Source organism: Equus caballus, chromosome 13 (assembly GCF_041296265.1).
Source record: "Equus caballus isolate H_3958 breed thoroughbred chromosome 13, TB-T2T, whole genome shotgun sequence".
Lineage (NCBI taxonomy): Eukaryota > Metazoa > Chordata > Mammalia > Perissodactyla > Equidae > Equus > Equus caballus.
Window position 1 is genome coordinate 50,209,689 of NC_091696.1, and position 13,638 is coordinate 50,223,326.

Genomic DNA, 13,638 nt, shown 5'->3' on the forward strand with positions numbered 1-13,638 from the left:
GCGGCCCAGTGTTTCGTTGGTTCGAATCCTGGGCGCGGACATGGCACTGCTCGTCAGACCACGCTGAGGCAGCGTCCCACATGCCACAACTAGAAGAACCCACAACGAAGAATACACAACTATGTACAGGGGGCTTTGGGGAGAAAAAGGAAAAAATAAAATCTTTAAAAAAAAAAATCTGTCTTCAGTATCTTTGGAGAGATGAGAAGTCATTACATTGGTGAAATCAGAGAAGGATGAGGTAAAAAAATTCAGAAGATAGTAAAATCCTTGGACATTAAAACAGGACAGTAGAATTATTATTATTGCATAAAGGTTTTGAAGAGAAAAGGAAAAAAGGATAGAAAGAAAAATCTCAATAAAAGATTAAAAGGTAAAGTTGAGGAAATCTCCTAGAATGTTGAGCAAAAAAGTCAGAGAGAAAAAAGAAAGTCATAGAGATGGAAAATAGAGGCAAAAAAAAAAAAAAAAAAAAAGAGAGGAACTGTCCAGGAGGTCCAGCATCCAAATAATAGGCATTTCAGAAAGAGAACAGCAAAACAGAGGAGGGAAATCATCAAAGAAACAATTGATGAAAATTTCCAGAAACGACGAATAAGAGTCTCCAGATTGAGAGGGACCAGCAAATGCCCAACACACTGGAAGAACAGAGACCCACACCAAGATCCAGGCTAGTGAAGTTTCAGAGCTACAGGGAGAACTTCCAGAAAGAAAGCAGGTTTCAGACCAAGTACCTGGGTCCTTGAAAATGTCATCAAACCTCTGATTTAATCAGCTCTGAAACTGCCATGCTTCTTATCATATGAGATAATAAATTCCTTTTACCTTTAGGTTCCAGCCAGATCCTCTACTACAAATATAGGCAGAAAAAGTCATAAACTCATAAGCATTATATAAAATATTACTTATTCTGCTTATTAAAAACAATTGAGAGCGCAACCATTTCACACACATCTTATCTCCTTTAATTCCCGATGCATTCATTCAATGAGGCACAGCAGGATTTAGAATCTACATGTGGCCAGATTGAAGACTCTTGGATTACAGAGGAGCCTGCGAGGGATTCCGATGATCTTCTCTAATCAGCCTTCCTTCACTTTGCCTGGATACCTGATTTTCTGCCAATGTGAAGGCAGCTGCCCGAGACCTGTGACCAGCCACCAGGATGGAGGAAGTCAATGGTGAAAAATAAATGTGGCTAGATTCCTACAAACTTACCCTCATCAGTTGGAAGAAAAATGGATTCAAAGCTTGTAATTGCAGTTTGGGGGACACGATCGGCTAAGAGCAGGGAATCCCACCTTCCACTGGGTGGTTCTCCAAGATGGTTGCCCATCTGACAACCCAAAACAATCTGGGCACTGCTGAGAGCTCAGGGACTGGTGTGATGAGAAAGACCAAAGCTCCATCAATATGCTACTTATCTCAAAGCCAGTCATGGTTGTTACCTCCTATGGTTTCTGAGAGCTTGGAGCCAAGGTCCTCAGCAACTGGGTGAACATGTGTGTGAGGGAGAGTGAGAAAGAAGATGAGCTCGGCAAGGCTTCCCAAAGCTTTTTGTAGAGTTTATGGACACATTCAGATTCACCCTGTGTCTGCGTGGAAGTTCTGCACATGTCACAGCTAGAGAGAAAACCCTGCACTTTGGCAGCCACCTGGGTCAGATGGTTGGAGGAAGCTGTTGCATCTGTCCCGTATCTGCTGGGTATCGGGCACCTTTATGCTTTTTGGGGGTTGAAGAGAAGGGACCCAGGATCCTCCAGCGACTCCCCTCCAGGTCTTGGTATTATGAGAACATAGTTCACCTCCTTTGTAGAACTCTCCCTAGTGTGAAATTCATCACCAAGCCTAACTGATTCCATTTTCCTAACCCATCCTCTTCCCATGGCATCTTCCCCAGCTACTATAAGCCCCTTAAAGACAGAGATGGGGTATCATTGTACACCCAGGGCCTGATGCACAGCGTCATGCACATCATCCCCAATCCCCAGGGTTCACGGAATGACGCACGCCCTAACCTGGGGATTGAGGAGGCTCTGGGAGTTTGCAGATTTCAACAGCAGGGAGTGCCACCCAACTGCTTCCAGAAGACATACAAGAGAGAAGGAGGGAGGTGGGTATGATCATTACCTACGTCTAAAAATCCGACATGACTAATTAACTTACAAATGCCAAAGTCACCACAAATGGTGGGTGGACGGAAATGATCTGGGGAGGGGAGGAAAAGCACAGACAGGCGATCTTTCAGATTGTTGAAGGAAACCAGGAAGCGGAGAGTGCAGGGTTGCATTAAATGTGGGAAATGTAAACTGTGAGCTGTCTCCAAGGGCTTCCGGTCCAGCTGGGTGGGTCCACATAGGAGACTGTGGGGTACGTGAAAGGCCACCGTGAGACTTGCAGAGGGTGATGCCAGGGCTGTTCAAAGTGACCTGGCTGCAGAAGTCAATCTGGTTCTGAATCTGAACACTGTCCCAGCCCTTTGTGTGACTTTGAGCAAGGCACTCTTCAATCCGCAGTTTCACATCTCTAAAACAGGGACAATAATATCTACCTCAGAGGGTTGTGGTAAGGACCAAATAGGTCACAAGTGAAAGCGTCCAGTGGTTTCTGGCGCTTAGGACATGCTCAGTCAAAGTAAGTTTGCTATCATTATCTCATTTGCTGGCTTGTGCAATGCATTCTTCTCTTCTGAACCTCAATTTCTTCATCTGTAAAAATGGAATATGTGAGAGTGGCTGGCATGTAGTTGATGCTCAGTAAAGGTTTATTTTTAACTTTTTTGACTTTTGTTTTGGAACGATTTTAGACTTAAAGTTGCAAAATACTAGAGTTCCCCTATACTTTACACCCACGTTTCCCCTAGTGTTAACATCGTATGTAATCACAGTACAATGATCAAAACCAGGAAATTAACACCGGCACAATCCAAGACCGTTAACTAAACTGCAGACCTTACTCTAGTTTTTCTGATGTCCTTCTCTGTTCCAGATTCCACATCAGGATCCCGTGTTCCATTTAGTTGTTGGATCCCTTGGTTTTCTCCAGTTTGTGACGGGTCCTCAGTCTTTCTTTGTCTTTCATGACCTTGACACTTTCGATGAGTACTGGTCAATTACTTGGAAGAAGTATTTCTCTATTTAGGTTCATTTGATGTTTTCTCATGATTAGATTAGGATATGCACTTTTGGGAGAAACACCGGAGCAATGATGTTGTGTTACTTTTTTCCCGCCTTTATCATGGTAAAATATACATAACATAAAATTTACCATGTAAACTATTTTAAAGTGTATAATTTAGTGGCATTTAGCATATTCACAGTGTTGTGCAACCACCACCCCCATCTAATTCCAGAATGTTTCCATCACCCCTAAAAGAAATCCCTTACACATTAACAGTCACTCCCCATTCCCACCCCTCCCAGGCCCTGGCAGTCTCTAATCTGCTTTCAGTCTCCATGGATTTCCTATTCTGGACATTTCGTGGGAAAGGAATCATACAATATGTGGTCTTTCCCAGCTGGCTTTTTTCGCTTAGCATCATGGTTTCAAGGTTCATCCGGGTTGCAGCATGAATCAGTACCTCATTCCTTTTTATGGCTGAATAATATTCCATTATGTGGACAGACTACATTTTACTTTATTTTCTAATTCAACAGTGAAACCTGGGTGGTTGCAGGGCTGGGCCTGGAAGGTGAGGGAAGGAGGGAGGAGACCTCTGTGATTGGCAGAACGTATTGGGACATGTGGGGAGAAGGGCCAGGATTGGTGCACTGGGGAGTATAGGACTGAACGCGTTGAAGGAAATACTTACGGAGACCACTGCAGGAGTGCCGGATGCGTAGCCGACTCCTTTGAAAATTTCATGTGTGGAAAGAGAAAAACAGTTGTTCATTAGGAGGGGGAGATGACCCAAGCATGGGAAGGGAAACTCTCCAGGGCTGAAGGAGCTGGTTTTCAGGGGCACCAGCTTTCTAGGGCCAACGAAGGCCCCCTGGAGGCTGGCTCAGCGGGGGCACTAGAGGCTGGGGCTCGCTTTGCGGTGGTCGCCCGGGGAGCACACTCAGGAAGGGGCTAATGCCCCCGAGACACGTGCTCACTGCTTATATAGAAAGGGGCGCCTCCCTTTAGGCAAATACAACAGTTGCAAACTTCCATTTATTAAAAAAGGTGTGCTGAGGGGGAGGGCAAACATTTTCATTTCCTAAACGTCGCACCCCAGCTGCTCGTTAACTACCAGGCGCCCTTAGATTTCCCTGAGCAGGTCTGGGGGCCGAGCCTCGAGGAGAGGTGGTCTCGCAGCCCCGCAGCCCTGCAGTCCCCGCAACGCCCGCAGCGGGCAGCCTGGGCGGGGCGCGGCCTGAGGCGCAGGGCGGAGGGCGGAAGGCGGAGCCGCCGCGCGCGCCCGGGTCGACCCCGCAGCCCCGCCACCCCGGCGCGCGCATCGTGCGCGTGCCAGGGGCCGGTAGCGGCGGCGTGCTCGAGCCGCGCGTGCGCGCTGCGGCGGGGCGAGGGGCGGCGCGGGCGCGAGTCTGTCAGTGACAGCGGGAGGGGGAGGGGGCCGGAGATGGTGGCGGCGGCAGCGGCGACGGCTGTGGCCGCTCTTCCGACATGAGGCAGCGGCAGCGGGCGGCACGGCGGCGGCCGCGGCCGCGGCGGCATCGTTAGCTCGGGAGGCCGCCCCGGGCGTGGGCGGGCGGGCGTCCCGGGTCGGCGTCGCGCGAGCAGGCTCTGCGGCAGCGCCGCGCAGGGGCCGCCGGCTGAGGGGCCCGCGCCCGCCGCGCTCTGCGCTCGGCGCCGGCGGCTCGGGGGCCCTGGGCATCCCAGCCCGCTCGGTCGGCCCCCGAGGCGGGAGCGGGCGGCGCGGCCGGGAGCAGGCCCCGCTAGACGGGCCGCGCGCCGCGGGCTCCGCCAACTCGCGCGCGGCGCCGGGGCCTCGCTGCCGGCCCCTCGCCGCCCGCCGCCGCCTCCCGCGGGGCCGCCTCCCGCGGGGCGGGGACCGAGGGGTCCGGCCGCCGGCCTTGACGCAGTGGAGGCGCCGCTCCGCGCGGCATGAGGGGCCCGCCGCCGCCGCCGCCGGGAGAGCCGTGTGTGCGAGAGCGGCGGGCTGCGTGAGGGCGCGGGCTGCACTTCCCTCGGAGCCGCGGCGGCGGAGCAGGCGAGTGTGCGCGGGGGGACGCGCGGGGCGCGGGCGGCGCTGTGGGCTCAGGGGTGTCCCCGGTCCGCCCCAGCTGCTGGGTCGGCCTGGAGGTGGGACGGCGGAGCACTGATGAGCCAGGCTCCACAGTTCTGTGAGCATATGGTGCCTTTCCGAGTCGAGGCTGGGGCCGCCGCTCAGGAAGCTGGTGGATCTGTGGCCTTCAGGTGTGTGTGCCCGTGGGGGAATAAACGCCACTGACGCTGGGTGTCTCGCTGACAGGTCCCAGTGACCCCGGCCGGGGAGGCTCCGAGCGCTCGGCAACATGGCTTCTCCGCCCCACCAGCAGCTGCTGCAGCACCACAGCACCGAGGTGAGTTGTGACTCCAGCGGCGACAGCAACAGCGTGAGGGTCAAAATCAACCCCAAGCAGCTGTCCTCCAACAGCCACCCCAAACACTGCAAGTACAGCATCTCCTCCAGCTGTAGCAGCTCCGGGGACTCGGCGGGGGTCCCCCGGAGAGTGGGCGTCGGAGGCCGCCTGCGCAGGCAGAAGAAGCTGCCCCAGCTGTTCGAGAGGGCCTCCAGCCGGTGGTGGGACCCCAAGTTCGACTCGGTGAACCTGGAGGAGGCTTGCATGGAGCGCTGCTTCCCGCAGACGCAGCGCCGCTTCCGGTATGCGCTCTTCTACATCGGCTTCGCCTGCCTTCTCTGGAGCATCTATTTTGGGGTCCACATGAGATCCAAACTGATTGTCATGGTCGCCCCTGCTCTGTGCTTCCTCGTGGTGTGTGTGGGCTTTTTTCTCTTTACCTTCACCAAGCTGTATGCCCGGCATTACGTGTGGACCTCGCTGGTTCTCACCCTCCTGGTGTTCGCCCTGACCCTGGCTGCCCAGTTTCAGGTTTTGACGCCTCTCTCAGGACGGGTTGACAGCTCCAATCATACACGGGCAGCCAAGTCCACAGACACTTGCTTATCTCAAGTGGGGAGCTTTTCCATGTGCATCGAAGTGCTCTTTTTGCTCTACACCGTCATGCACTTACCTTTGTACTTGAGCTTGTTTTTGGGAGTGGCGTATTCTGTTCTTTTTGAGACCTTTGGCTATCATTTCCGAGATGAAGATTGTTTCCCCTCGCCTGGGGCAGGGGCCCTGCACTGGGAGCTGCTGAGCCGGGCCCTGCTCCACGTCTGCGTTCACGCCATCGGGATCCACCTGTTCATCATGTCCCAGGTGAGATCCAGAAGCACCTTCCTCAAGGTGGGACAGTCAATTATGCACGGGAAGGATCTGGAAGTGGAAAAAGCCCTGAAAGAGAGGATGATTCATTCTGTGATGCCAAGAATCATAGCTGATGACCTGATGAAACAGGGGGATGAAGAGAGCGAGAATTCTGTCAAAAGGCATGCCACCTCCAGCCCCAAGAACAGGAAGAAAAAGTCTTCCATACAGAAGGCCCCTATTGCATTCCGCCCGTTTAAGATGCAGCAGATCGAAGAAGTCAGTATTTTATTTGCAGATATCGTGGGCTTCACCAAGATGAGTGCCAACAAGTCTGCTCACGCCCTGGTGGGTCTCCTCAATGATCTCTTCGGTCGCTTCGACCGGTTATGTGAAGAGACCAAGTGTGAGAAAATCAGCACCTTGGGGGACTGCTACTATTGTGTGGCAGGGTGCCCCGAGCCCCGGGCCGACCATGCCTACTGCTGCATCGAGATGGGCTTGGGCATGATAAGAGCCATTGAGCAGTTCTGCCAGGAGAAGAAGGAGATGGTGAACATGCGCGTTGGGGTTCACACGGGGACCGTGTTGTGCGGCATCTTGGGCATGAGGAGGTTTAAATTTGATGTGTGGTCCAATGACGTGAACTTGGCCAATCTCATGGAGCAGCTGGGAGTGGCTGGCAAGGTTCACATTTCTGAGGCCACTGCAAAATACCTAGATGATCGGTACGAAATGGAAGATGGGAAGGTTACTGAACGCCTCGGCCAGAGTGTTGTTGCCGACCAGTTGAAAGGTATGTGCGTTTCTTTGCCCTGTCACCTCCCTCCCCAATCCTGTGTGTGTTGAAAAAAACAAAACAAAAACAAAAACAGTCTCTCTCCAGTGTCAGTATCTGGAGGCAGATCAGTTGCCCCAGGACGCCTCACCGTGGGGCATCTCACGGCCAGTGGGACTTTTCCTCCAGTGAGTCAGATATCACAGATCTGTTCACACCATGACAGCGCTGACCTAGATGAGACCTTTAGAAGGAAGGAGAACTTTGAAAATGCATATCCTGCCAGCAGGCTGTTAATGTTTGTGAAATTCTGGGGGCAGGTCTGATGAGTGGAAGGAGATCGAGCCCTTCAGCAGTCACATCTGTGAAGCACTTGAAGAAATTGTCTTTGTGTTTCATTTGGTCCCACCAAAACCTTTTTCTGTGCCTTTTTCCGAAAATGTGAAGAATAAAACCTTTCTCCCCTCTAGGCCTCGCTTTGCTGAGATAAGGAAGTCGCTCAGACTCTTGAGATTTAGATGGAGTTATATACCCCTCAGTGCATACTGCCTTTGCTTAGGTCTCTTTTAAAAAATGTTTGCACTTTCACCTTTCATTTATTTAATGATGCTTTCTTATCATGTTATTTGTCTTACCCTATAGACCGCAGCGTTTAGTGGAACTTCTCAAGCCACCAGGTGATTTGAAAGTGAGAAATGCATCCAGGGCCGTGTTTAGACCCCCGTCCCCCCAGCCCCTCAGATTTGTATCTGGTCCCTTAAGCTCCTTACTGCCATTCTTGATGTTTTCACTGGGCTTCTTCTTTTATTTTGTTTTTCTTATGTAGGACAAAAATCTCTGAGGTCTTGGAAGTGATAGCTAAGTAAATGGAACCAAAAGTAAGGATTCTAAATAACTACCCACTCCCCCTTTTAAACAATCCTTATGTTTTTCTAAAGTGTTCCAGATTGAGGGGAACATCAGTTTTGGAAATGCATAAGAAAATAACATTGATTTTTAAAAGCCTAAATTTGTAAAGTTGTGTTGTGTTCTGTGGTGCCCACAGGTTGCATAATTACACAGTAAAAAGCCCCAGGAAAGGGTATCCTCAGAAGGAGAAGTCACAGCTTAAATCAGAGATGAGAGAAGCAGACTATATGAATCAGAGCCCGCAAGTGCCTGAGTTTGAGGCCTGAGTAGGTTTCAGCCTTGACATAACCTTGTGTGCTCAGTTGTTTTCTTTCTCTGCTGTGACTGGAGTTCCCCGTGTCTTTTACTTATTTGTTATATGGCAAGGGTGCTTTATCCTTCTCTTGATTTTTCTTTATTCCATTAATTTTGTTAGCAGTTGATGAATTTATGGATGTAGTAGAAAAATATTTTTTGCCTGATAATGCCCTCTACCAGAGAGCTTGGAATGCCACCCTGATGAGGTCAGAAGCTGCGCTTTGCAGTTCGCTTGAGAGATGATCTTTGCTGTGGGAGGGTGGCTCCCCCTCCGTCTGAAGGTGCCAGTGGAGTGGGGTGTCAGTGGATGGGAACCTTGCTCACTATTTTGGCATCTTTAGGATCCCTAGTGTTGCTGGCTCTGTCCTCAGGGATTGTGGGACGGACTCCAGAGAACGGAGCTGTGCTGTATACGTTAAATTAAGTATGACAATGATAGCAATTTTGTAAGTGGTACTGTGAACAGTGTGTTTCTTGAATTCCAAAATAAAAAAAGATGTAATCATTAAGTATATCTGGAAGTCGCCAAGTCTTTTAACTCTTTGGCCCTACCCATTTTTGTTAATTTATGGGTATTTTTATTTTCAATTTATGGATCAAGGGTCTCAAAAACACTGACAAAAAATACTAGAATGGGTTTGTTGATTTTTTTTACCTCAAAGGTGTAAATTTGATAAATGAATTTTGTCTTTAAATTTGTGTACACTGTATGTTTATGAAGGAGAAGTTTTGGTACTGGATGGGAGGTAGGGAAAGACAGAAGGCTTAGCTAAACTGGTGATTTTTTTATACGGTATTCTCTCCTTTAACTGTTTCCCTGAGACCATGATTTTTGCTTTATTCAGCCCGTTTTGAAAACCTTTGTGGACAGGACTCCAGTAATTGAGGATGTCTCCACAACTTCCTGACCCATTTTGAAACTGCACAGTTTGATTCTCCTGACATTGTACAAATCTGCTAAATTGAGATGATAGCTTAGTTTCTAGAAGACCCTTTGTGTCCATGGGATTAAGGTTATATTCAAGATTTCTTTTAGCCTGCCTTTGGGTTTGTGACAGATACTTTCTATAAGGTTTTACCTCTCAGCCCCTTTGCTGATAATGGGGTTAAAAATACCTAGTAGAGGACTCTGTAAAAATGAACTTGGGGATTCTGGAAGTAGCCTGGCAGTATAAAAGGAAGCTACTCCTCTGTAATTTATCTGAACAGGCTTTGCGGAAGGGAGGACTTTCATTATTTCTGCACAGTCACTCACTCCTTGAAAATCTGTGTTGTGCTCTTACAATGCGCCTGACGCTGGATGCACCGGTGGAGTCGTGACTGTTCTTGACCTTGGCGAGCTCAAAGTTAGAAACACCTGAGAGTATGTAGAGAGAGGGGAGTGCTTTTGAGAGTGCCTGTACTTGAGGTGGACCTTGAGATCCAGTCGTGGCTCTCCGGGTAGATAGAAGAAGATTCGGAGCAGTGGGAGTAGCCTGGGGAAAGGCTTGAGGTTGTGTGTCTTGGTGGGTCGGGCAGTTGTAAGTAGTTCACTGGGACAAGGAAGGCTGTGGGTCACGTGGAAGGGGTTTGGATTTGTTCCTGTAGGTAATGGGGAGCCGCTGATAGGCTTTAAGCGGGAGTCCTAGGCGATCTGGTTTGGCGTTTTAGAAAGCTTACTCTTTCACTTCTAGGGAATGTGGGTTGGAAGGGTGTGAGACTGAGATTAGGGGCTGTTTCAGTAAATCCCAGGCAGGGGTGATGGTGGCCTGAACCAAGGTAACAGTGGGTGGTGATGGAGATGAGGGGACAGATGTGGAGATGAGGGACAGACATGAGCAGTTGTAAGATCAACTTGATAGGACTTTGAACCAGATTTAAACAGACAGTGTGTGTGTGTATGTGTGTGCATGTGTGCGTGCACTTGATTGTTTGAACAGGAGACGGCATTTCAAGTTTCTGGAATTGACCTAGGGACTGTCTGGAGTCAGGAATGGGTGAGAGGCCTTTGAAGTTTCTATGGTGTGAGTGAAGAATACAGGATCTAGGTGCAGAATATGAAGTAGGCCAGGAACCTGGCTTGTGTATTCATTCGTTCAACAAATAATTTATTTTGTGCTGGGCATGGTTCTAGGGGGTGGAGATACAGCAGTGAACAAAACAGACAAAATTCCTGCCATGTGGTGCTTCCCTTCTAATAGGGCAGTCTGACGGTAAACAGAGAAGTAACATACAGAGTTTGTTTTGTGTTCAGTTCTAAGGAGAAAACATAAAGCAGGATGGAAGATATGGACTATGGGTATGTGTATGTGACGTGTTAGATAGGGTGGCTGGTCACTGAGAGAGAAAGTTGAAAGAACTTTCAGCATAGGACTAGGATTTTGGAAATGATCCCATAAGTGAGGGGCAATCGTTATTAAAGATAGGGAGAAATGGTGTGATTTGAGTGATGAGAATAAGGGTCCTTCCACACCACTGGGACTAACCACTGGCTGCTCAGTTTTGCCTGGGTTCATAAGCAAAAAAAAGTGAGGAGGATTGTCTCGAACTGTTGGTTTTTCCTGTCACAGGTAAGAGAGTCACAAAGACAGGAAGTGAAACTGTCAGAAGAAACCTACAGACATCTTATTCTCCTCTCTCAAATATTAGGAAGGTAGAACAAAGGTGCTCAGTCATGCCAAATCCACACCGATGATCATGTCTTTGTAGAATGAATATCTGGTAGCTGTTACATTGTCAGCTGCAGAAATAAAACAAGACTTTCCCTGCAAGCCGAGCTTTCAGGCTCATGGAGCAACTAGGGGAGAAACCACTGATGTGCATCAGAACAGATGGTGCCCTACTGGCCACTTCAGTGACCAAGACCTTCACTGTGCTAATAGGTTGCACTTAGAAGAGTTCCTGTCGCACTCCCCCTCCCCAGGCGCCCCCCCCAGGGCCACTGCTCAAACTCACGGTGGCCTGAGGCTCTCTACGCGTTAGCCTTTGCCAACAGCTGTCCCAGACCAAAAGTCTGGGTTCCCTGGTTCCCTGCCAGCTCATAGCCAGGAACCCTGGCCAAGTACCAGTTTGGGGTGCAGTTTGCTTGCTCAGGTACACCCCTTGTTTACCTGATGGCTTGGATAGCTTGTTGCCACCTAAGCACGGGTCACTGTAGTGCCAGCATGTAGCTGACAGCTCAGTGCCCCCTCTTAAGTCATGCTGAAGAGAGATTCCATGCTCACCTGCGTTCTTGAGTGGGCTCTCATGTGCACATTGAAACAGAACATCTCAGGTAGCAAGTGGCAGAGTCAAAATGAAGCAGAAAATTTGGCTTGACAACTGGGATCAGAGACCAAACAGCTGTGGAGCTGATGCTCAGGCAGTCCCTGATGACAGTTTATTCAGGCTCCTTCAGGCTAAATTATACGGCTTCCAGCAAGGAGCACACAGCTGTTAATTCTGAGGACCAGCTTGTGAGTAGAATTAGCTAGCCTTTGGCAAAGAAAGTTAAGGCTATGGTTGCTGCGTTGCCAGTGGGATGAAGACGGAAGGAGGGTAATCTTTTCAGGTAGAATTACTGGGAAAGACAAAAATTAAAAAGAAGCAAATAGAATAAGTCAAGAAATTTCAGCATTCTCTTCTACTAGGCAGCCTGGCTCAAGTAATAATTGTGTTTCTACCTGCCGGTCAATGTCACCGTGTACTTTGCTGTGGAATAATAATCCTGAAAAAAAACCCAGTGAATTTTCTATCATGTGCGCGCATGTGCCTAACTTCTCCTCTTTCTGTTGGTTGGTGATTTCAGTGTTGGTGTTTCTGTTGGGATCTTGATATTGTAAGAGTGTGATTATTAATCATTAGGATTCTGCAGGTCTGCTGGCCTGGTGGTGGTAGGAAGCTGCTGACCGCCAGAGGAGCCCGCCTGAGTGGCTCCTCATCTCTGTGGTTCTTGGCGTCATTTGTACTTTGCGTATGAGACACCTAAATACCTTTTTTTCCCAGCAGGAACTAGCATCCTCGGAGGGAATTTTGTAAAGAGGTGAGAGTTTTTGAAACAGGAAGGGAACCGCAGTGTGAGGTCTAGACCAGCCAGGCTAAGGCGTTAATGCAGGACCGAGGTGAGGGAACTGAGCATATTACAGGCTGGTGGGGCTTCCGCAGACAAGGAATGGGCCCAGGGCAGGGGTTGTCTTGGGAAGGATGGAGAAGGCCATGACATTCGTCAGTCTTGTTCGTGTTCCTGGTCAACTGCACTGGCCAAGCCAACGTGTGAAACTGTATTTTGTAAAATGTGTTTCCTCTTGTAAACCAGGTTTTGTTGTGTTTCCCCAGTGTTTGTTAACATTGTACCTGTAAAGATAATGCCCAGCATGCTCTGCTGAGGTAAGGGGATAGGCTCCTTCCCTTAGAATAGCCTGGAATATCCAGCCCCCCAGAGGATGCTGGTGGTGGTGGCAGGAACTGAACCCGAGGGTGGGAGCTGGGGACAGGAACAGATTTGAGAAGGGGGCAGAATTCTGGGGCTGGGATGATCGGGAACAGCTGTGACCAGCTTATGAGCCTTTCCGCAGCCAGTGGTTCTCAAACTTTTTGGTCTCAGGACTCCTTTACACCCCTGAAAATTATTGTGGAAGCTAAAAAGCTTGTGTTTATGTAAGTTATCTATTGATATTTACCATATTAGAAATTGAAACAAATTGACAAGTTTCAAAAATCTTTCCTTAATTCATTTCAAAATAATAACACCATTGTACCCATTGCATATTAATATAAATAATATTTTAATCAAAATAACCACATTTTCAAAAAATAACAGTTTTCATAAATAAATTTGGTGAGAAGAGTGGCACTGTTTTACATTTCTGCAAATCTCTTCAATGTCTGGATTAATCAAAAACTGCTGGATTTTTAAAAAACTGGTAAAATACACGTACAAATTTCCCATTTTAGCTATTTATAAGTGTGGCAGCTGGATTTTCTTAACTGCTTTGGCAACCTGTTGCAGTATGTTGAGGAATGTGTAGAAAATCTGGCCTTACAGGTGTCTAATTGGAAAATGGAGGAGCATTTCAGTAGCCTTTTTAGCTAATTGTGGGTATTTTTCTTTGATACTGGACCAACACCCAACAGGTGGTCATTCCTTTGGCTTAGTTGTGATATGGAATCTGAAATCCTATTAATCATTTTTTTGTATGCCATGAAAACCCCATTGGGTTTTTGAATGACTCTTTACCAGGTGCAATTTTGTAATGTCACACATTGGTCATTTGGAAAATATTGTTGTCTTGAGTTACGCAGATCTTCCAAATGTTGACATAAGCAAAGTCTTTAAATATT

General features: G+C 48.6%; 1 protein-coding gene across 2 annotated transcripts in view; it reads left to right on the forward strand.

Moving 5' to 3' along the window:
* The first annotated feature begins 4,928 nt into the window (after positions 1-4,928).
* The window catches only part of ADCY9 (adenylate cyclase 9), a 111,511-nt gene continuing 102,801 nt past the window's right edge, over positions 4,929-13,638 (forward strand). Inside the window, exons 1-2 of one of the 2 annotated variants that reach the window (XM_001502248.5) lie at positions 4,929-5,155; positions 5,417-7,152. In XM_001502248.5, the coding sequence (XP_001502298.1) occupies positions 5,460-7,152 (1,693 nt within the window). In that variant the 5' untranslated portion in view covers positions 4,929-5,155; positions 5,417-5,459. The remainder of the gene's footprint in view (positions 5,156-5,416; positions 7,153-13,638) is intronic. The other variant, XR_011424838.1, reaches the window with a different exon arrangement.